Here is a 23,808-nt window from a genome sequence, read left to right as displayed (position 1 = left end):
CGGCTAGGCAATAAAACTGACTGACCGACAGAAGACCTAAACCTGCAGGGTGCACCTATCGACTAGGTATATAATTCCAGGTAGACCCCAGCCAACCACCATCTTAATTTGCCGACAGCCAAATGTGTGTCGTTAGTCTGTGCCAAAAGTCTCTTAAGTACCTAGTAAGGGGGAAGCGAGTACCTGGGGAGGGGGAAGCAAATATATGCATGGCCTTTGATTTGATGCATATAATTATTAGACTCACTTCTGTTATGTCTGAAAGTATTCACTGAAAGAGATAGGGTACTTTACATATCACAGGGCATAGAATTTAGAATATGAACAGACTATAGGATAAATGTAATATGCAATGAGGGAAAGGCCTGTATAGTGGAAAGCAGGATACATTTGCAGATTGGTGCATGGAAACCTTTAAAATGGAAAATTTACACTAGCTGAAGAATTCCTCCAAAGCCACTACAAAGCCTAAGTTGCAGATCCATCAATTTATTTATCTTCTAACAAACAAAAATTTGAGAACATATGGTTTTCTCAACCATACAAATCAGTGTCTGTTCTTTAAAAAATCTCACACAGGTGGTACTACACACTGATACAATTATCTATTACTTCTGGGTTGACACCAGATTGTTGGTGTAGGTGTGGTGCCAGGAGCACATACTTCCATTTATGGTGGGAGTGCCCACTTGCTCATCAGTTTTGGACTGAGGTAAATCAGGAGATTGCTAAGATTATTAAGACCAATATTCAAATAACCTTGCAATTATTATTACTAAGCATCCTGAATTATCAGGCAGTAAATATTTATTCAAAGGAATTGTAAATGTGGCTGTTTGCAGCTGCTTGAATTTCCATTGCTCAAAAATGGAAGATATTACATGGTTATATTTCTTTGTGGCATAATAATGTTTTGAATCTGGTGATATCTGAGAAAATATCACATAATCTAAAAGTCTAGAAAGGATCTGAAGACCCAGAATATTTCCACACCGTTTGGGGGAATTTATGCTACTGCAAATGATCTGCAGTTTGTTACCTGTACCAATGCATGAAATTTGGACCCCATAACTGTGATTTATAAAAATTATGCTCCTCTATTGATCTCATTTAACTGTTAGTACTAAGTGAATGGTTCTGAGTGTATATCCCCTAATTGTATTTGAATTGCATTTGTATTGTTGCTAAAAAATAAATAAAAGGGACACTACATTGTAAATCAACCTCGTTACATCAAATATCCTGGTGCTATTCCGTCAAAGCTACTGTGTAGGCCAGAAGCACATTACAAATCTGCTTGAGCACTGAATAGCACGTTTGCTCAAGAGGCTGCTTAAAGTGCCAAAGTCTTTAATTCAGCTGCCTGGATGGAGTAACAGATTTTGCCACATTTCTTTTCCAACATGTTTAATAAAGTGTTACGTGCAAATCAGATTTCTGCGTAACCACAAGGAAGGGGAATTTTATCATATGGCTGAAGAAATGCTGTTTGAGTGCTGTCAGCAAGAGAGCTATGCAAATAGTTAGAAGGGGGTTAGTCACGTCATTATAGGAGATTTGCTTTATAATTGTCAATAATAACTTGGCACTCTCATAGCAATAATTTATTTGCATGTGGGACAATGGGAAGAAAAGCTCAAATCAATGACATACGGTTCACTGCCAAAGTGCAACAGCTTCCTATGATTACCCTGACACTCCTGTCAGCCGAATACATATTTGTTTCATAATGTAAGATGAGGCAGGTCTCCAGATGCCTCATGACATGAAGGCATTTACTAGAGTGCATCCGCTCTGTCTTCTTGAGGGGGAGGCTTAGAAACCAGGAGGAGCAAGAATGACAAATTAATCAGGGGCACACTTGGTGGGTCTTTGAGGAGCAGCCAGCTAAGGATGCATCTGGGAAGAGCCAATCTATTATATAACAAGGATGTAGGTGCAGCTGTGGCTATTTAAATCCAGAAATCAAATTCCCTGACATCTGTTTGGATGCCCATAAATATTTTAAGTCAGCTTCTCTTTTAAAAAAAACTTTCAAATATTTTTCTTTAAAAAAACATGAGCTCTGAAAGAGAAAACAAGTGTAATTATTTCTGACATGCAGATCTTTATTTAGCAAAGTAATGCTTAGGGGCTTCATTCAAACTGGGATGAATTTTTTAAAAACCTCATATGTCTTGCTGCCTGCATGCTGGTTTAGAAATTGGTTGGGAGACAGTAGCTTTATGTCTGATTATTCCTCAGATGCAATGCAGCAAATGCGAAGATCTAATTAGGTAAAAGCATGGGAAAGTTAGATGAAATGCGCCCGGGAGGATGATTAGAAGCTAAGAGGAAAAATGAAAAATCTGGGTGAGATAAATGAATGCCTTTCCTTTCTGTTATGGAATGGGGTCAAGATGCAAACCTGCCATCTACCCTTATTAACTCTGCTGCTTTCAATTGTCTGTTTCCTTCTTCCACAGGAAAACTGTGATGGTGAGTGATTGGGTGTAGGTGCTTCTGGATCTACACTCTGATCCTTAACAAAATATTTGGAAGCAAGTACTACTGAAACTGGGAGGGGGGGTTCTGGGACCAGGGGATCTCAGGTGACTTTATATCCTTGCATGAAGGTAAAAATGGGACAACCCCATGAATGCTGTCCTGAGCTCTTTGGAGAAGGAGCATGATATAAATGTGATTTTTAAAAAGAAACAACTCTGTGTTTTTGAAGCTCCTGGGCCAGCTTGAAAGCAGCCTGCTGGCTAGGTGGCCATGTGTCCTACTTTACAGATGACAGATTTCTGTTTGAAGGAGACCTAGATAACAGGCAACTACACTTGAAGGCAGTACATTTACATTTAGCTTGCAATTATAGTGACAGCCCTAGGAGAGGGGAAGCAAATGTATTGTGTGGCCTTTGATTCGATGCCCATCATTGTTAGACTCACTCTATTTCCCCCCCAGTTATTTCTGAAAATATTCCACTACAAGAAATGGATTCTGCACATATCATAGGGCACAGAATGTAGAGTTTGATCAGTGGTAATGTGCAACTAATCTTTTTTTTAGACAAGTAATCATCTAACAGTCCTATGAAAGGCAACACATGATCACATAAAGCTATTCCTTTGCTGCTAAATAAAAAGTTGTTTTATTAACGTGAGAATTACTATAAGATTTTGCCTGAAGCAATATGCTCAAGGTGAATTTGGGCTGTCATACACATCATCCATAGGAATGGTGAGCAGAACAAAAACATTTTTAATGAAATTAGCAACATTTCTCATGTGTGTTTTATATATCTCACCTTAGAATTCCTGTTTATATTGCGTTAGTATCATGGGGTTTTGCAATATATTTTTCTCTTCACAAATGTCCCCTTAGGATCAGTCCATTAACAGTACATGTTAGCTTGAAAAAGTCAGCTTTCTTCAGCTATATTTTCCCACCAACTCATTCTAGTCTAATTTTAGCCACTGAAGAAGCTTCTCTTCCAGGTCTACCCACCCCTTTTCACATTTAAATTATGTTCCAGGTTTTAAGAATGCAGGCATTTTGGTCGCTAAGCAATAAAAGCAACACCCCCTCTTCAAACAGTCTTCCAAGCCTCCCAGAGGCATAAGGAAAGGAATTTAGGAATGCTGCTGTGAACGAAATACTCATTGCATTTAATTGCATGGACCTGAATAAAACTGATCAGCCAGAGAAACAATTGGGGAGTGCTGATGACCTGCACTAAGATATATAAAGAAATGGCTTTCACATCGTTTGGGATGGCAATTATTGTAACAGAAATAATAATGTTAAAAAAATCTCATTATTCCTAACATCATGGGCTTTAGCAGAAATCTTTCACAACCACTCAGGTTACAAGACAGCTTTTTGAGCTGCCGTTGATTTTATTATTTCAACCTCTGATCCCCCTCTGATTGTCAGTTCTCGGACAAGTTTTACAAAAGAATAGTGAAAGGGAGATCCCTTGACTACTCCAAATACATTACTAAACATTACGCAGAGTTCAGCTGGACATGGCCGCCAGCCTGAGGAGAGAAAAGCCCTGGGTCTTCTGGCATATTTTAATTTTCCATCCTGCTTGGGGTCAATTAGTTGCAAAGCTTGGCCCTTGGAGTGTTCTCATAACAGTTCACAATTGTACCTAAACTTCTGGGGGATCCCCGAGAGTTAGTAGGAGTATATGAGGGTGTTCCTTTTGGACCTCATCAGTACCATTCCTACATGAGGTACACAGAGGGAGAACACAGCCAATGCAGCCTCTTCATCATGCAGGGATTGCCACATTTTGAGTGGAAAATCCTAGGAAAAGGTTTTATGGCTTTTTTTTTTACCAGGTGGGCAGTCAAAGCAGATCAACATACAAGACTCCAACCTAAAACTTTCTTTTGTTTGACTGGTTTAGCTATGCCTAACCTGAACACTTTGTGATGAAAAGTTACTACTGATCGCTTTGGGCAACTGCTAGTTAAAATTCCTGTGGCACTTACAGTGCTTGGCAATCTCTTTTTATAATTTAACCCCACATTAACCGTGTTTGCTGGGTTCTTTCAGTATAAAACAGGCTAATATTGCCAGGTAGATCACCAAGCTAATTCACAGCTGGAGGGCGAGGTGTTCACAGGCTTCCTTCCTACACACTCTCCACCACCTAGTGGCATTTCTGTTGTCTTGATTTTCCATTTACCTGTACTCAGAAAATGTTGTTATTAATTATAAATCATATTGTTATCCCACCTTTCCTTCAAGGAGTTCAGAAGAGATCATATTTGACTCTCCCTCCCTTTTATCCTCATAACAGCCCTGTGAGGTTGGCAAGGCTCAGAGATGGCATCTGGCAAAGGAAACTTGATAGATGAGTAGTTGCAGTCCCAGAGTATGGTCTGAAGGCACATGAGGCCATCACATTTCTGAAGCTAAGTGGGCCTTAGGGTCTCGTCAGACTTTAGGGTCTGGAGGGATGATGGCTTCAGAACCACAGCTATGCCACCTTGGGTTCCATAATGGAAGAATGGTGGGAAAGCGATGCAATAAAATAAATAATTGAACCCAGACCTGCCTCACCAAACTGCAGCAGTCTAGCCGCTACGCTACACTGGTATTCTCTCCGCACTCCATGTCAATTAACAGCACTTTTGTTTGTCTGATGATTTTATACTCCAAATATGTTTGGATGCGGCCGGTCCACTTTGGACAAAAATTTCTATTTTTAAAAAACTAATGAATGCAGTGATACTTGTCTCACCATCATTCTTGTGATAAGGTTCCATCTATGCATCTATGTCCAAAAATTGGACAATTTTTTTGGTTCTTATTGGCAACACAGGTAACCTATGTTGCCAATAAGAACCAACAATTTGTCCAATTTTGTGTGTCTTTTTTTGCAGGGATAATTTTGAGGGGATAACATCGGTTACCCGTGACCAAGGAATTTCAGAAGAAAATCACCCTGTGCTTTATAGATTACAGCAAAGCCTTTGATTGTGTAGATCACGAAAACTATGGAATGCTTTAAAAGAAATGGGGGTGCCACAGCATCTGATTGTCCTGATGCACAACCTATACTCTGCACAAGAGGCTACTATAAGGACGGAATATGGAGAAACCAATTGGTTCCCCATCGGAAAGGGTGTGAGACAGGGGTGTATTTTATCACCCTATTTATTTAATCTGTATGCAGAACATATCATACAGAAAGCAGGATTGGACGAAGATGGAGGTGTGAAAACTGGAGGGAGAAATATCAATAATTTAAGATATGTAGACCATACCATACTACTAACAGAAACCAGTAATGATTTGAAACGAATGCTGATGAAAGTTAAAGAGGAAAGCACAAAAGCAGGACTACAGCTGAACATCAAGAAGACTAAAGTAATGACAGCAGAAAATTTATGTAACTTTAAAGTTGACAATGAGGACATTGAACTTGTCAAGGATTATCAATTCCTTGGCGCAGTCATTAACCAAAGTGGAGACAATAGTCAAGAAATCAGAAGAAAGCTAGGACTGGGGAGGGCAGCTATGAGAGAACTAGAAAAGATCCTCAAGTGCAAAGATGTATCACTGAACACTAAAGTCAGCATCATTCAGACCATGGTACCCTGATGTCTATATATGGATGTAAAAGCTGGACAGTGAAAAAAGCGGGTAAGAGAAAAATCAGCTCATTTGAAATGCGGTGTTGGAGTTCTGCAGATACCATGGACTGAGAAAAAGACAAATAATTGGGTGTTAGAACAAATTAAACCAGAACTATCACTAGAAGCTAAACTGATGAAACTGAGGTTATCATACTTTGGACACATAGTGAGAAGACCTGATTCACTAGAAAAGACAATAATGCTTGGAAAAACACAACGGAGTAGAAAAAGAGGAAGGCCAAAGAAGAGATGGATTGATTCCATAAAGGAAGCCACAGACCTGAACTTACAAGATCTGAACAGGGTGGTTCATGACAGATGCTCTTGGAGGTCACCGATTCATAGGGTCACCATAAGTCGTAATCAACTTGAAGGCACTTAACACACACAGGTTACCTGTTACTAGAGCATTTGCTATCAAGAGAGAACTGTGATGGGTATCATTTGTGAAAATATATACACAGGATTTCAATTCCAAAATCCACAGAAGGACAATACTTTTATTAGGCCTAATCAAAATGTCACAAAACAGTGAGCAAGCTTTCAGGTTCCCCAGAACTCTTCATATAAAGCAAAGCAGAAGGGGGACAGAAAAAAGAAGTTGGTTTGGTGCTAAAGCCATACACTCTGAATTGATGAGAGGAACACAGGAAGCTGCCTTATGCTGAGTCAGACCATTGGCTCATCTAGCTCAGTATTATCTACACTGACAGGCAGTGACTGTCCAGCATTTGAGGCAGGAGTCTCTCCCAGCCCTACCTGGAGATGCCAGGAACTGAACTTGGGACCATCTGCATGCATGGCAGATACTCTGTCACTGAGTTATGGCCCTTTCCCTTAAGATAACAGTCTTAAGATAGAACATAGGAAGAAACAGCGGACAAAGGATGCAACCCTATACTTGCTTACTTCAGAGTCAGTCCCATTGAGCTCAGTGGAACATGTGAGGCCTTAAACTGGGGGAGTAGGAGCATGTATGCAACATCTCAGCACATGTCAGCTCTACTTCTGACCTTCACATATTCAACATGAAGGTCTCAAGTGGGATCCTAAACACATTCAGCTGAACTTTCCCCATGTTTGAGAACCCTGATACGGCAGGATTCCTGACTGCAGGGAAGCTTCTCAGTGCATCCAGCAGGACATCCTTAGAATGTCCCTGCATGTTCACTATGTGAAGTGGTGGGGGCAGGGTGAAGGTGCCTGGCTACAGCCCCACTCCCCCTACCCATGTCCATTTTGAATGCCTGAAAGGGGTGGGGGCTCTAGGCATGCTAAGATGAAGGACACACAATGGCAGATTCATCATTAAAAAAAAATCTAGCAGCTATATCCAGATCTATCTGCAGGCTTAAACAAAACACGATGGTTCCATTTTAGGTAGAGGACAGCAAGAAAGAGAAGGATGACAGGTTTTTTTTAATTGCAATCATTAGGGGGGAAAAGTAGAAGAAACAAACAAAAAAGGAAAGAAAAAGGAGAGAGAAGACTCCCATCAGCTCACATTAACAGTCCGTTCAAACATCAAAGCATTCATTTTAGTTTACACATGTAATTCAATATATGCCATCCAAGTATCCATATCCATAGCAAAAATGCTCAAATGTAACAAGAATTTTTACATTAGCAAAGCTGGAGATTAATGTTAGGTGGTTATGAGGACTGCCTTACCCTGTATGTCCCAAGTAGATCACTGAGATCATTTGGGAAGTACTATTAGTGGTCCCCCATGAAGCAGAAACACTACTCATGTCAACGAGAAATCGTACCTTCAGTGTTGTGGGTCCAGCTTTGTGTAACTCCCTCCCACTAGAAGCCAGTCAGACGCTGTCACTGCTCAGTTTAAGACACCTGATTAAAACCACTTCAGGAGGCCTTTGCTTCATGAATGCTTCTCTGATGTTTTCACATTTTCTGATGTTTGAGTTTAAATTTCTGAGATCTTAATTTTTTCAGGTTTAATTGATATTTAAATGTTGCATATTGTATATTTTTGCTGTTGTAAGCTGGTTTGAGATATATGTGGTGAAAAGCAGGTTATATTTTTAAAAAATAAAAAAGCAAACACAAGCTGAATTTGATAGTATTAGCTAGTGACTGGAGGGAATGTACTCAAAAAGAATAAATGCTTCAGATGCCGCTTGTTGAAACCACGTGGTGGGGAACCTCAGGGCTGGGTGCCAAACGCAGTCCTCCAGACATCTTAATCAAGAGCTTGGGATTCTCTGTAGGCCACACCCACTCTTCTCAGACCACACCCCTCACTGGCCTGGCTCCATGCCCTCTTCAAGAACTTTTGCCTGGCTGAATATGTTTTTGAACTCTGATAATGCCTCTTGCTTGCCTGGAAGGAGGTATGTGTGTGCATGTGTATGTCCCCGTTTGGGTGTAGAAATCTCTGACTTGTGCATGGCTGGAATGTAGCCTACTGCACAAAGAGTCACACCTGTTGCTTCACCTTCTTTTTGCCTCTGGCCTGACTCACCACTGTCATGCAGGTCCCTGGAAGGTTGCCCAAGAGTGAATGCAGCCCTTGAGTTGGAAAATGTTCCCCACCCCGCCATAAAGTAGCCATTGGTAGATGGAGTGTAGGAGTATTTCACTTATGGCTGGAGACAGATCGAGGATATGACGGGAGCTGGATTTTATGGCTGCACAGAACAGAACTCCTGAAAGAGCAAGAAAGATTTCTGACCCCTCCCCATTTTGAAAAGTCCCCTTTTTTTAAATAGGGAACTTATGGAGATAGAATTTCACTTTGGGACTCCTGACCAATAAGGCATGGGAGCTGGGATTGAGCATCTCATGCAAAATTGGAACACAGCCTGTGTCAGTGACTAAAGTCAAATGATGCAGGACAGGGTTATCGTTTAGATGATTTGCAGTAGCAGATCTGCAAGGCTTTCCAGCTCCCAGTTATTTAACAATAGCCATTGGGGGTCTAAATTGGAATCTCTGATCTATAGTAACTCAGATGTAGGTTTGTATTTGTGGATGCAGGTCATCCCAATGTATGTCTCATGGGGAGTTCTAGATAATTGGCTCCACCCCTTGAGCAACCCCTTTGCTTCTTGCTCCAGCTGGTGACATCTCAGGGTGCTATCAATATATAGTCAGCCTACATGTGCCTTAAGATTACTTACCTTTCCAGAAAGAAGTGTATTGGGAACGTGTCTGAAGGCACAATGGATGTGAGATTGCTCTTAGGCCTCTGGTGTTTCCTACACGGTGACTCATCTGCCTGGTCTAATGGAAGTGCCAGGTCCATTTATTTATTTAAATATGCCTGAGGTCTCACAGTGTAGCCACAAGGGGGTCTTTTCATCACAGCATATAGCAGGTGATGCTGAGCTTACAGATGACAAGTTTCTTCCCAGATAGATAAAAGAAGTTTCCACAAAGGCATAAATTAGCGATATATAGGAAATGGGCAACAATGTGAAACTACCTAGCATATTCTAAATAGGCTACCTGCCAAACTTCCATGTAACAAGCCACGTTTCATAGATGCATCTCAATCAAAGATCAGTTGTAACACTAGATTTAAAAAGAAAGGGAAAATCATTCTGAAATGAGGACAGGATGTTAAACCAACAGAGAACAGGCAGAATGAGCATCCTATTATTTCAGTCTCCAGGCAAGTCAGGAGCTGCTCTTTAATTGGACAGCCGACCCTGGGGCAATAAGGAGTTAAGAGAAATCCAGTCCCAGGACTGCCCGCTGTGCTTCCTCAATTAGGAAATGAAGCAGCAAGACAGAGGTTTATAATTAAAACTGGGTTTGAAGTGTAGCATGTCAAGAGAAAGGTTTGTCACACTGTATTTTTCACTGAAGTGCGGTATGGAAAGAAAATTGGGTAAGCAAGGAACTGTGACCATACTAGAGGGCTCACATGATGGGGCGGAGAAGCTCAGATTGAGTATCAGCTGCCTCTAAGCAATAATTAAAATGGCAGTGGCAAGAGACATGTAGTAGTTTACTGCTGCTAAGAAAAATAAGGCATCCTAATGGATTGGTTACATTGTCTGATACTGGCCCATTGACTACTCATTCTGCTCTTTCCCACAGAATGGCTCTTCATCTGTGGGAAATTTGAACTCCAAGCAAGGTAGACATACATGGGGTTAAAGTGCTAAGGGCCAACTGCAAACTGCAAGGTAACACGATTAAGGGCATTTGATGTAACTGAACTGGCACTTCAAAGCAGGGGTAGCCAACACTGAGCTCCAGATGTTTCTGGGCTACAACTCCCATCATCTTTGAACAGCATATACTGGCCGTAGGCAAATAGTCTCTACTTAAAAGGTAGTGCTGATACCTATTGAAGAACATTCAGAGAAAGGGCAGAAGGGACACGGACGCTTTCTGGGTGCTTTGGTTCACAGCAGAACAAAGGTCAGAGGTCAGAAATAATTCCATAGCCCATCTCTAGAAAATCAAGATGAAAGGAACCTTTCATGAATTTAAAACCTCATCCAGTTAATTATGTGGTGAATGAGGCTGCCTACTCATTCCAAGCTCCTTTTCCACATTATTGAGTTGATATCCCATCTGGTGATCTAAGATGCATGGGCTCACCCTGTAAAGTCTTCTTTCCCAAGCATTCTGTGCATTGCACATTCCATCATTTGCAGTGGTGTAACCTTCTGCTCCACATTAGTTATCTTTTGTAAGTGTGGATTGATATAATGTCTTCAAACTGCAGTAGATTCTTTGGGTTTTGGTGGTTGAGAGATTGAGAGGCTTGAATAAATAGCAGTGAGATCTCCTTTGTTTCTGCTGCTGCTATTTTCCATTTACTGTCTTCATTGTATTCATAGGGAAGGTTTCCCGTTTCATAGCTGGGGAACTGAGTCCAGAGAAGTCAACTTTCTAGAGGCCACATAATGATTTGATGGCAGAAGCTAGGTCTTGCAAGTCCAAATCTTTGTTTGCCAGTCCAGAGAATTTCCCTCTTGTAATTAGCCCCTCTCATAGCTGATTTTAGGCTTCAAGAAATATATGTCCCCTTCTTTCTCAAAGAACGTAGTTGTACAATTTCCCCGACTCTTTCATTTCTCTCTGTATTAAGATAATTGTCGGGTACTTCATTAGGAGTTAAGTTCCCAGATGCCTCCATAAAGAATATGATAATTTCAACACAATTTGCATAGCATCAGTTCTGTGGCTGTCTGCTGTCTACAGAAGCAGCTTCTAACAAAAAGGATTCATGCGCATGTGTGTGCTTCAGACTACATTGCTCGGGCTTTTAGTTTTAATGCAGGTGGTGGATGAATCTGATACATAAGAGTTCTAGTGCTTCTATCGTATTGTTATGAGCATGGGGGGTTTGGAATGGATGATTTGTATGGGTCACCTTTCCAGCCTCTGATTTGGAATCCTATGTCCTGGGGGCTGGCTCTGCTAGCCAGATGACTCTCTTTTGTTAACCAAATAGATTGGCCAGGTAAGATAATGGGACGATCAGTTGCCTAGCAACGGAGAATGGGCTAGGAAGACCCCTTTTGTGATTGAAACTCTGTAGGATAGCCTTCTCCGGACTCCTGGAAGCTAGCAGGTGGTGTGTGCTTGTAGTTTTGGAGTGTGTTCTAGAGAATGGGTGAGGCTGCAGGCATGCAGAGAGACTATCCCTCTGCATCATGGCTATAGGATGCCCCTGCACCCTGATGGAAAAGCTGGATATTGGACTGCTGATGCATTGAACCCCTCCATTCTTGAGTTCAGGTTGGAATGTGTGTAAATAAACAAACCATATTTCATAAAGACACCGCAGTCTCCGCTGACCTTCCTCCCAAAGGAAACCAAACCCTGGATGGGCGCAGGGACCCCTGAAATCTCACTGCTCGGAGATTGGGGGAGGCGCGCAACAGTATAATGAATTGGTGGGTCATTGGAATGGCATATTGAAAAATATGGCACATAATGCTCAACCGATGAATTTCAGAGTCTGTCAGTAGAAGGGTATGTGTTTATTCAGGCTAATTGTCTGAACTGCAGCCATCATCAAAATCTGAGAATGAATGTGGAATTGGAGTGAGAGAGTGGAGTGGAAATGATAGGGTTTGCACGGCCAGAACCACTGTGGAGTAATGCAGCATTCTTAAGACTTGACTTAGATCTAGGCCTGGTCCTGGCCTAACCTAGCCACAGGATTATTGTGAGGATAAAATGAGATAACTACATACATACCACCCTGAGCTCTTTGGAGCAGGGATGGGATACCTATGAGATAAATGAACTAGGCTCCCTTACCTGCCTTGTTTTCCATTTCCCCTCTGTTCCTATGGCAATGTGAGGTGAAGGGAGAGCCTGGCAGTGATGGGAAGGCAGAAATACAGGTAAAATTAGACATCTCTTTCTAGTTTCTGCTCTCCTGGCTTAGGAAAAGCTGCAAAAAAGCCAAAGCAATGCTATAATTATTTTGCTGAAGCTGAATGCTGCACACATTGGGCAACATGGTCAAAACTGAGAGGAACTCGCAGTTCCTTCTTGCTCAGCATGTCCATGTTTGTGCTGCTTAACAGTAAAAGCCTTTATAATTTCTGGCAGGATTTATCTATGGTAGACTATCTCCCTGCATGTGTGTGTTATGTGCCTTCAAGTTGATTACAACTTACGGCAACCCTATGACCTCCAATTGCATCTGTTGTAAACCACCCTGTTCAGATCTTATAAGTTCAGGTCTGTGGCTTCCTTTATGGAGTCAATCCATCTCTTGTTTGGTCTTCCTCTTTTTCTACTCCCTTCTGTTTTTCCAAGCATTATTGTATTTTCTAGTGAATCATGTCTTCTCATTATGTGTTCAAATTATGATAACCTCAGTTTCATCATTTTAGCTACTAGTGATAGTTCTATTTAATTTGTTCTAACACCCAATTATTTGTCTTTTTTGCAGTCCATGGTATGCTCAAAACTCTCCTCCAACACCACATTTCAAATGAGTTGATTTTTCTCTTATCTGCTTTTTTCACTGTCCAACATTCACATCCTTACATAGAGTTTGGGAATACCATGGTCTGAATGATCCTGACTTTAGTGTTCAGTGATACATCTTTGCATTTGAAGACCTTTTCTAGTTCTGTCATACCTGCCTTCCCAGTCCTAGTCTTCTTCTGATTTCTTGACTATTGTCTCCATTTTGGTTAATGACTATGCCAAGGTATTGCTTGACACATACCCTGTATTGATACTCCCTAGACATACCCTGTATTTTATCTTGCTTCCCATTCAACAATACAGACGGAAATTACACTTCCCAGAGTGGATTCCACTGCCCCATTGACATGGAGTCACCAACCACCACTGCAGTTACTGTGGGAGAAGAGACTCCCCAGTTCCTTGCCTACTTCCAGTGCTGGTCCACACTGCCCTATGACTACAGACTCAGATGTAATTTCATTATGACTTGGATGATGATAGTCTGACAGTATGTAACACTACTCCATCACCCTACTTCTGCATCACCAGCATTGCCTTCACATTCCCCATACTCTGTGAAACTGGCAAGGTCAAGGGAAAGCGTCCATTTCAGTAGGGTGTTTTAACATATACATTAATACCGATGCAGGAAACGATACTGGATATTAATGATCCAAAACTCTGAGGAGGCATCACTGATATTGACAAGATTTCCCACCACCCCCGACTTTCCCCAGAGTGGGAGATGTTGAAGGAAATGGTAGTGTGAGCCATGCTGTGCTTCTTAATGCTGACAAAAGAGACATTTCCACATGGGGATGAAAAGTTAAAATGCAGAAAGGCAAGACATTCCCATATGTGTGTAACTCTGTGGAACAAATGATGGGTGGAGGTCTAAAAACGGACTCTGCATATAATACATCTGTTAGCAGGTGACACAAAAACATGGAACGGTTGAAATACAATTTTAAATCATTATCCTGCCTAGTTGTCATTAAAAAGCCAGTCATAAGTCCATTTAAAATTTGTATTTCTGTTCTTTATACAGGATAGAGACTCAAAAGTACTTTAAATGCATGTGTGAAATCAGTCATTGCCACATAAGTTTTGTACACTTGGTTGCATTGACAACTACTGTTCTGCTTTGCTTCTCGATCACCAGATTTTCTTAATATGCAAGACAAAGCTTTCAAAAGGCTCCTACATAAAGATCCAACTACTGCTTTTGTCCTCTGTGGGCACAGTACGTGTATGCAGAGAATAAGGCTTGCAGCCAGGGAGGGATTTCTTTAAAGTTTCCACTGCTGAACTAGTGTGTTACCTCTTCAACATGTAAGAAATGGCTGGCTCTTCAGCATTTTCCTCTTGTTATTATAATATATTATTATCTTAAGAGTCACCTGAAAATTCATCAGAGAATTCATTTGAGAACCACTGGTAATGCAAACTCAGGCTGTATCACTGGGGATGGGCACACTGAACTTTGTTAGGAATTCATGGTGACAAGATTTCTCTCAGCAACAAAAACACCTTCTGAGACCCTAAGTCAAGCCTTACAGATAATAGTTTTCAAGACATAAAAATGGCATCTATTAAAAGTTTAATCACTGAGCCTCAGTCATTAACGTAAAAAACAATTTCTTCCTACCTCACTAATGCATTTTCAGTACAAGTTATTATTATTATTATTATTATTATTATTTGTTACATTTTTATACCACCCTACTAGCATAGCTCTCTGGGCGGTGTACAACAAAAATACAAATATGTACCATAGGATCCCATAATAATACAACAAAAACATATATAAAAGAATAAGAAATCTAAGATCAATTACAGCAAATTTTAAAACTAAGTTAAAAATTAGATTAAAACGCCTTAGAAAAGAGGAAGGTCTTAACTTGGCGCCGAAAAGATAGCAATGTCGGCGCCAAGCGCACCTCATCGGGAAGACTATTCCACAGTTCGGGGGCCACCACTGAGAAGGCCCTAGTTCTTGTTACCACCCTCCGAGCTTCTCTATGAGTTGGAACTCGGAGGAGGGCCTTCAATGTAGAACGCAGTGTACAGGCAGGTTCATATCGGGAGAGGCGTTCCCGCAGGTATTGTGGTCCCGCGCCGTATAAGGCTTTATAGGTTAAAACCAACACTTTGAATCTGGCCAGGAAGCATATTGGTAGCCAGTGCAAGCGAGCCAGGACAGGTATTATGTGGTCAGACCGCTTGGTCCCCGTTATCAATCTGGCCGCCGCGTTACCATTTTACTCAGAGTAGATCCATTGAATTTAATAAACATTACCAATTTAGGTTAATTAATTTCAATGGGTCTACTCTGAGTAGGATGTAGTTGAATACAACCCATTATAATTATATATAGATAAAACATGAAATACAATCCCCTTAGTAATAAATTGGCACATGTTGTTGCTTAATTTAACATCTGTGATTTAAAAAATGACCCAAGAATATCTAAATTCCATTTGTCAACTCACTCTTAACCCACCTTCTACTTTATACGACCCAAAAATGTCACCAGTGTAATTTCCCTTGTTAACCGGTTTTGTTGTCACAGTTACACATTTCCTTCCTTTGTGAAGGATGGTATATGTGTCATGTAGTGTAAGGTGTTACCATCTATTGAACAGCCTTTTGGGTCATAATGGACTCTTTGCAGTGTTAGACTATAGGTGAGAGCCCCTACTTGTAATTGTAATAGATCAATGTCAAATCATTGGTCCATTTAACTTAATACTGTTTATACTAACTGGCAGTGGCTCCCCAGAGTCTTTCCCCAACCCTACCTGGAAATATTGGGGGTTGAAACTTGGACTATCTGCATGCAAAGCATATGCTCTGCCACTGAACTATTCCCCTTTCATAAATCTTGCAAGATTTGTGCCTTCAGATTTATGGAGTGTGGCTGACATGCAAACAGGTTAGAAATCCATTCTTGTAAGTCTTTTGGCTTGACTCAATCTTGTTCAATAGCTACTATTAACATAATTCTTCTAAAGTTTAGTTAATTAGTAGATAGAAATAGCATTCTTATCTATATAGGAGTTCTTCTGGGCAGAAACGATTCCTTCAAATTAAGTTTCTGTTCTCTACTTAAATGCAACTTCTTTTGTGGAGTGGTAGAGGGAAAGATTTCCATCCTATAGCTGAGGCTGATGCAGTACCCCAATACAAATAAAGAGCAATCACAGTGAAGAAGCAGGGTTCACTTTAAAATATGGTAAAGCACCATTTATTAACTTATGCAAAATGTTAATATTTCACAAAGAGTCATGAGTTTGTAGGCTTATCCTGTGTGTCTTAATATCAGTTTATGTCTACCTGCAGATCAAAGAGAGGCACTGAGGAATAGAAAGCTTGTGCACTGCAGATTCACAATACCAGTAACCCTTGTAACTCTGGAATGAAATTAGGATGCAGAGATCCACCAATATTGGCTAGGATTGGCTTACTAGCCACAAATCGCCTCCCCTCTCCTCCCAAGTCTTCTAGCATGTGGAGACGGCTTGGGGAAGGGTTTTATCTCATTTGTGCTGCAGTTTGCAGAAGGAACCACAGGAGTCACCTGCTACTGTTTCTTATCTTTCCCAAATCACACTAAAAACTCCACCTCTCCCTTGAGCCCTTTGGCAGAGGCCTTGTGAGCAATTGGGGATCTCTCTCCCCTCTGCTAAGGTTTGGAACAGTAAGAAGCAACATGAGAAGGCCCCTGATGTTTCTTATCCTCTCCAAAGCCCAGCATGCTTGAGAGCTCAGGGAAAGGGATGAATGCTAAAGTGTATCCTTGCCCAAAGGCAAGGGGATGGGGGACACTTGGATTTGTAGACATCTGCACCCTTCTCATGGAAACAGCTTATGAATGATGGAATGACCTGAATAAGGACAGATGGCATGTGACCAAAGTTCCATATGATTAGGCTATCATGAGATATTGTATGAAAAATGTGGGACTATTCCTCGGTTTGAGGCTCTTCGGAGTGTTTGGCACAACTGGTGTTTCAGATGCATTTTGCTACTATCCAGAAACATCTGAGCTCGAGTGGCTTTTTTAAAGAAATCACCATGTCCACCCTAACCCAGAACATATTAACAAAGAAAGCAGTTTATCATAAATTCATCAATCAAGTAAACTTCACATATATTAAAAAATTGTGACTGTGCATCTTGAAGCTGTTATTCTCCCATGTATGAGTGGATCCTGGAGCATTCTTGGCAAGTTCACGTGTTTTCAACTTTTACACTTCCAGCTTGCTCATAAGATCTAACATGTGATTGCTCTGAACTCAATGGATAGAATGGTAGAAGTCAGAAATCAGTACTCTGCATTACATACAAGCCCTGTCTGTAACAAAGGAACTGGAAGGTCAATCTCTAGTTTTTAAAGAGGGAACAAATTCTCCTCCAATTCCTTCTGGACTGCATAGGATCCTTTTTCAATTAAAATCTTATATGTTATTTGTGCAAGTGCGTGCACTTTGGATTTAACACAGCAGAAGATCCAACAATGACTGCTGCAGTCTAATCTTTCATCCTTAATTTAAAAACAAATCAGTCTTATTAAATACTGATCCAGAAAAGTATGCACAGAATAAGAAAAGGGGTTGTATTCACCATAGCACTTGTGCAACAGAACAATCTCCCCCTCTTCTGCTCCTGTACCCCCCCTAAATCAGCTCTGGGGTTTTCCCCAACCCTCCAGACCAGGTTTGGGGATGGTGCAGGGTGCAAGTGTGTGGAATTCCCTTGCGCTAGTGCTAATACTTGTGCTAGTGCAAAAACATAGCTGAATACCACCCAAGGGACCATGCAATCCTATCATATAATGATTACACTCATACCTATTTTGCTGCATGTACGCTCACTAACAAGCCATGGTCAACTGCAGCTTCCCCACATGTGTTGCTGCAGTGAAACAGAAATATGTGCAACCCACACATAAGAAATCCCCGTGTTGTTTTCACATGCTTTCCTGTAAGAAGTGCTTTCAATGTAAGAAATTTGTGAATATGGAAGCATGCCTTAAAGAGTTATTAAGCTGTAAACATTTCCTTTTAAAGTCAAGAGCAATGCTTCCTTGTCAGGTGGACATTGTGCAAGCTGACAGCATTAACCCTAGAAATAAAATAAATACAGCAAAAGTGTCAAGACCAAGCAGGAGTACATACATGAAACGCTCATTCCTTTCAGTGTGCTTCCTGACAGGCTCTTGAGCTTTCTGTCCCTCAGGGGCATACCACAGTGGAAGACACACGTTTATTTCTCTTAAAAACATACTGGACGTAATCCAGCCAAATGTAAACAGCTTTACGCCCCATTGAATTCAACTGGAGAAAGTGTAGTACTGGTTTACATCTCGTTGTCTGAAATCAAGGGGACTTAAAGGTGCTTCACCTTAGCTGGATTGTGCCCACTGTGAAAGTACTGAACGTGCACTGCATTCAGTACCACCAACTCATCTTAAGCTTCCACTAGAATTCTAGGGTTTTCTGGAATTCTAGTAAAAAAGTAAAACAACACTAAAAACAAATAAATTCCCCTTGTAAAAAACCCAAAGTGCCCACATAAGAAGTTCCAGAACATTGCATGTTGGATGCCATAGTGCACCTTCTCTGTAGGTCAACAATATTTCAGTGATACGCCCTTTGTTTTTGGTGTAAAAGGTGAGCTGACCCCAGTTGGATTAATTGTTCGTTTCAATATTTATCTTTCTCTCTTCTCTTTATTGGTTGTTACATCCAGGAGATGCTGAGGAGGTGCCTCCTTGCTTCTGTTTCTTGCGCCGTTTGTTGAGGAGACGATTGCTGGATGTTTTCAAATCTTTAATTTTTACCTGGTCATAGTCCACCCTCATGGTTGCCAAAGCACTAGTCATCTCCTCCTAAAACCCACATGAAGCAACAGTCAAATCTTAAGGAGGCAAGGCCACTTTCCCACAATGCTCTGATGAAAGCAGAGCCCTCTGGTCACAGATCTCCAGTGACCTCCTCGAGCCAATAGCAAGAATTGTGCCCTCCCCTCCAACACAGCTCAAATGGACTGTGAGGCTGAATGGCAAAGAGAAAGGAATTCATTACGCTAGACATTTCTGACAAAGAGATTAGAAGGAGCAAAGCAAAATAAATAACCCAACACTATAGGAAATAGTCTTGAAAGCACTGCATTTTTAATATCCACCATATTTTAATATCTAGAACATACTGTTCACTTGTGCACAGGACAAGTTGTTTTGCCTCTTGAGGACCACATGCCGCAGTGGTTGGGCACTCAGCGGTTTTATGCCAGTGCGTGTGGTCAGAGCAAGCAGCTGGCATGGCCTGGGCGAGCACACACAAGCACACTCAAAGGCTCTCCCTATCATTCGGAAAAGGACAGACCATTCTCCATCCCATCAGGGAGAGATCATGCTCCACTCTGCCTGCCAAATAACTTTTTGGTGGACTGCAGCACCATTGTGCTCCTTCAGCCCAGCAAACAGAGCTATTGGCATGCTGGGAGGAGCATGGCCTGCATGAATTTTGCACTGCAGAATTCAGTGGTGGGAGGGTGGATCGGGCACCCACATGGGAGGCAGTATGCAGGTAGCGGGGCATGGGTTGCCGACATGTATGCTATAGTCTAGCCTTGGCTGAATATAGGCAACATGTTCTTGTTATTCATGTAAAGTTGGGCAACCACAATGAAAATGAGCTGATGATAGATGTTCAGAAATAAAAGTGTGTTCAAAAGATAAACAAGCAAGCAAACATCTCTGATTGGATTTGGAAATGCCCAATTTACTAACACATGTGATCATTACCTTCACTTCATCCCAGTGATCTTTATCCTCTTGCAGGACCCGGGCAGTGTGAAGAGGGGTTGGTGGCACCACCATGGATTGCTAAGGAAACCAAAGAAGCAGCTATGCATAAAAATTACTTCTCCCAACAGCACACTCACACACACTACAGCTCTTCCTCTTTGCTGATGAGGTAATTGAAAGTCTTACGAAAATGGTATAAATATGTCTCCTAAGCAACACGAGAGAGAGAAAATCTACTTGGCTGCATTGCTCAACCCAGTCATGTTTTCCATATGACTGAAAGATGTGCCACTTCCACAGGAGTATAGCTGTGGTCTTTCGACAAGACTGAGAGGCAAACACACATCTGAAATGCCACAGAGAGAACAGCTGTCAGGGAAGGGTAAATTTGGAGTAGGAAAATAGTATGAGGGGAAAGGATGATGTGTTCCCTCCCACTGCTTCTCTGTTCTCAACTCAAACTCCCCTCAAACCCAGTAATGGGGTTCTAATGCATGAGTTTATGCATAATGTGCACTTAGACTGAAAAAGATAAGGACATCAAAAGAGCCTGCTTGATTGCCAATGGCCCATCTAGTCGGGCATCTTGTTCACAGTGGGCAACCAGATGCCTGTGGGAGTGCAACAGCTCCCCCCCCCACACACACACTTGTGATTCCTAGTAACTGGCATTCAGAGGCATATTGCTTCAGCACATAAACACAGAGGTCATGATTTCTAGACCCTCTCCTCACTTTCATATCAGCTTATGCCAGGGATAGACAATGTGATGCCCTCCAAATGTTATTAGGCTGCAGCTTCCATCATGCTGCATGGAGCTGATGGGAGCTATAGTCCAAACATCTGCAGAACACCATATTGGCTACCCCTGGCTTATGCATTATGGACCAACTGCACATCAGAAGAGTACTGGCAGAGCAGGCTGCTCCAGGTGGTGCAAGCAAGCCAAGCTATACACCACAGGAAAAGGCAAACTAGAGTATAAAATAATGGATGGTTTAGGCATTTTTATCTACAACAGCAGCTTAGGGTCAAAAGGGGATAGAAATATTCTAACGTTGAAAAGAAGTGCCAGTTGCAGCACTTTAGGGAAAAAGGATATTGTCTTTTCCTACACTGCCGCTTTGTTGTTCCATCCCTCTCACTACTACAGAGTGCTTTTGAATCAGATTCAATTGCCATTGACCTTGCTCCCCCAGCTGGAACAGCGGGAACGACGCTTGAATGTTGCTGTTGAGAATTATATGTTCAGAGATCCCTAGCTCCTTCACAGTAACTACAGTTCCCAGCTCTCTGTCATGAGCCCATGGAGAACTCTTGGCCAGACTGATCTGAGGAGGAGGCCTGGGATCCAGGGGAGGGGTCTGGTGGGTCTGGGAGTGATGGATGAGGATGCCAGGAGGCATCTACTTGTCAACAGCCTGTCCTCGAGGTGTCAGCCAACATGGACGAAGGATGAGTAGTCAATCTGTCCCCTTGCCCCAGCCCCGGTGATTGTTCCACCCGCCACCAGTGCAGAAGAGAATGCTGGAGGTGGAGCTAGGGAATGAAGTGGCCAAGTTGTCCCTACTTATGTCACTCCAGACATGCTGAAGGCTGCGCAGGCATGAACAGGCATGTGCCCATTAATCAGCTGACTCATAGGAGTGCCCACTTGCTTGCCCAATCCTGAGAAAGCATTTATAAAGTGCTTTGAGAAAATCATGACTGAGTGTATATATGTGTATTCATCACCCCAGAACTCATCGTGAGATCCATTTACTCTTTTCACTGCAAGAAGGCCCCTAACAGTGGTCCCTGTTTAACCACTGCTGTGTGTCTGCTATCTGGCAAGAAAAAAGAAAAGAGACTAAAACTGCATTGGTGGGAAGGACAGAGGCACTGCCAAGTTTTGTGCTGCTGAGCGTGCCCTTTAAGTTTTTGCCATTCCTTTCTACACAAACTTTTTGATATTAAGTTCTGCATCCATTTTACCTCATCTGAGGTTCAGTATAGGGAGAACCTACCTTCCTCCACCAGCACACCAACGCTTGAGAATCCTACTTCTGATCTGTTCAGCCGTAAGTTTTGCAGCCTGAACATGGGACTGTCATGCACAGGAGGTGGTGAATAATACTCCCAAATATTATTGTGTTATATTTACACCCCATCCTATATTGTGATGACCTCTGATCATAAGCAGTAAACTTAACTTGATAGATATTAAGGGCCAGCAGTCTGAGTCTACTTTGTTTCAAGTGGGCCCCATCCCTTTTGCACAGACCTGGCTTGTTCCTCAAAATGTTTTCTAACATACCCACATCCCTTCTCCTGACGCCACCATCTCTTCCACGCACTGAGACCCTTTAGCTCTGCCTGTGCAGGTGGCCCTGCAGATGGAATGAAGAGCATTTCGGAGGAAGCTACCTTGAATGACTAGGGTTTCAGTTCCTTACTTAGCAACCTAAATTTTGCTTCTAAAAGTGCATGATTACATTTGTCTATCCTTAGTGTTGACGTACTGTATACCATTACTGCTGACTCATCCCTAGCACTCTCTACAAGCCCAGGAATGGGGAGCTTGTGGCTCTCAGATGTTGTGGGACTCCAGCTCCCATCAAACCCAGCCAGCATAGCCAATGGTCAGGAATGATGGGAGCTGGAATCCAATAACTTGATTTCTTGAAATATAAAGTGACATATAAGTCGTTTAAGGCTTTGAACACAAGTGTGAGGACTTTGAATTGGGCCTGGAAACTAATTGGCAACCAATGCAGCTATTTTAAAATAGGGGTTAAACAAGATCTAAAAGCAACCCCAGTCAGTCTGGTTGCTCCATTTTGGACCAGTTGACGTTTCCGAGAAGTCTTCAAAGGCAGCCCCATATTGAGCACATTGCAATAATCCAGTCTGGAAGTTACCAGAGCATTGAGTACAGTGGCCAAGTCATTTTTGTCCCAAAGGGACCAAAGCTGGAAAAAGGCACTCCTAGCCACCTGAGCCTCCAGTGACAAGGTTGAATCCAGGAGCACCATAAAGTTACAGACCAGCTCCTTCCAGGGAAATAGAACTCCATCCAGGACAGGCTGTCTCCCTACCTCCCAGGCTTCAGGAACTCTGGACACATAACACCTCTGTCTTTTCAGAATTCAGCCTCAATTTATTGTCCCAAATCCAGCCCATCACTGCTTCCAAGCCCAAGCTAACACTTCAACCACCTCTCCTGATTCAGATGGAACAGAGAGATAGGGCTGGTGTCATCCACATATTGGTGACACTTTGCTCCAAACCTCCTGATGACAGCTCCCAGCAGCTTCATATAGATATTAAATGGAGGACAAGATGGCACCCGGCAGAGCACCACAAGACTGTTCCTATGGTTCTGAACAAAAGCCTCCCAAAACTACTTTCTGGAAATGGCACTGGAAGCAGAACCATTGAAGCACAGTACCCCCAACCCCCACCCCTTTGAGATGCTCCAGAAGGATATTGTGGGTCAACAGTATCAAAAGCCATTGAGATATCAAGGAGAAAGAGCAGGGTTGCAATTCTCCCATCTCTCTCTCTTGACAAATGTTATCAACCAGGGCAACCAGGGCAGTTTCAGTCCCATGACCAGGCCTGACGCCAGAGTGCAGTGGATCCAAGTAAGCAGTTTCTTCCAAGCCTCCCTGAGCTGGACCTCCACCACCTTCTCAAGTAACTTACCCAAAAAGAGGATATTTACCACTGGCAATAGTTGTTTAACACTTCTGGGACCAGGGAGGTCTTCTTAAGGAGCGGACGCATCACTGACTCTTTTAAGGCAGATGGAATTTTCCCCTCCTCCAATGAAGCATTGATCACTTCCTCCACCCACCCAGTCAACCTCCTACGGATAGCTCTAAGAAGTCAAGATGGGCACGGGTCAAGGGAGCAGGTGGTCAGCCACACTTCAAGCAGCTTGTCCATATCCTC

The 23,808-nt window shown here is 42.2% G+C and overlaps 1 protein-coding gene across 2 annotated transcripts in view; it reads right to left on the bottom strand.

The window, feature by feature from the left end:
• Positions 1-16,289: 16,289 nt before the first annotated feature.
• The window catches only part of MAPKAPK3 (MAPK activated protein kinase 3), a 103,823-nt gene continuing 96,304 nt past the window's right edge, over positions 16,290-23,808 (bottom strand). For both annotated transcript variants that reach the window (XM_061617878.1, XM_061617879.1), the window contains 2 exons: positions 19,870-19,950; positions 16,290-18,951 (listed from right to left, as the gene is read on the bottom strand). In XM_061617878.1, the coding sequence (XP_061473862.1) occupies positions 18,793-18,951; positions 19,870-19,950 (240 nt within the window). In that variant the 3' untranslated portion in view covers positions 16,290-18,792. The remainder of the gene's footprint in view (positions 18,952-19,869; positions 19,951-23,808) is intronic.

The sequence above is a fragment of the Rhineura floridana genome, chromosome 3 (assembly GCF_030035675.1).
Source record: "Rhineura floridana isolate rRhiFlo1 chromosome 3, rRhiFlo1.hap2, whole genome shotgun sequence".
NCBI lineage: Eukaryota > Metazoa > Chordata > Lepidosauria > Squamata > Rhineuridae > Rhineura > Rhineura floridana.
This window is presented reverse-complemented; position numbering and strand designations above follow the sequence as displayed.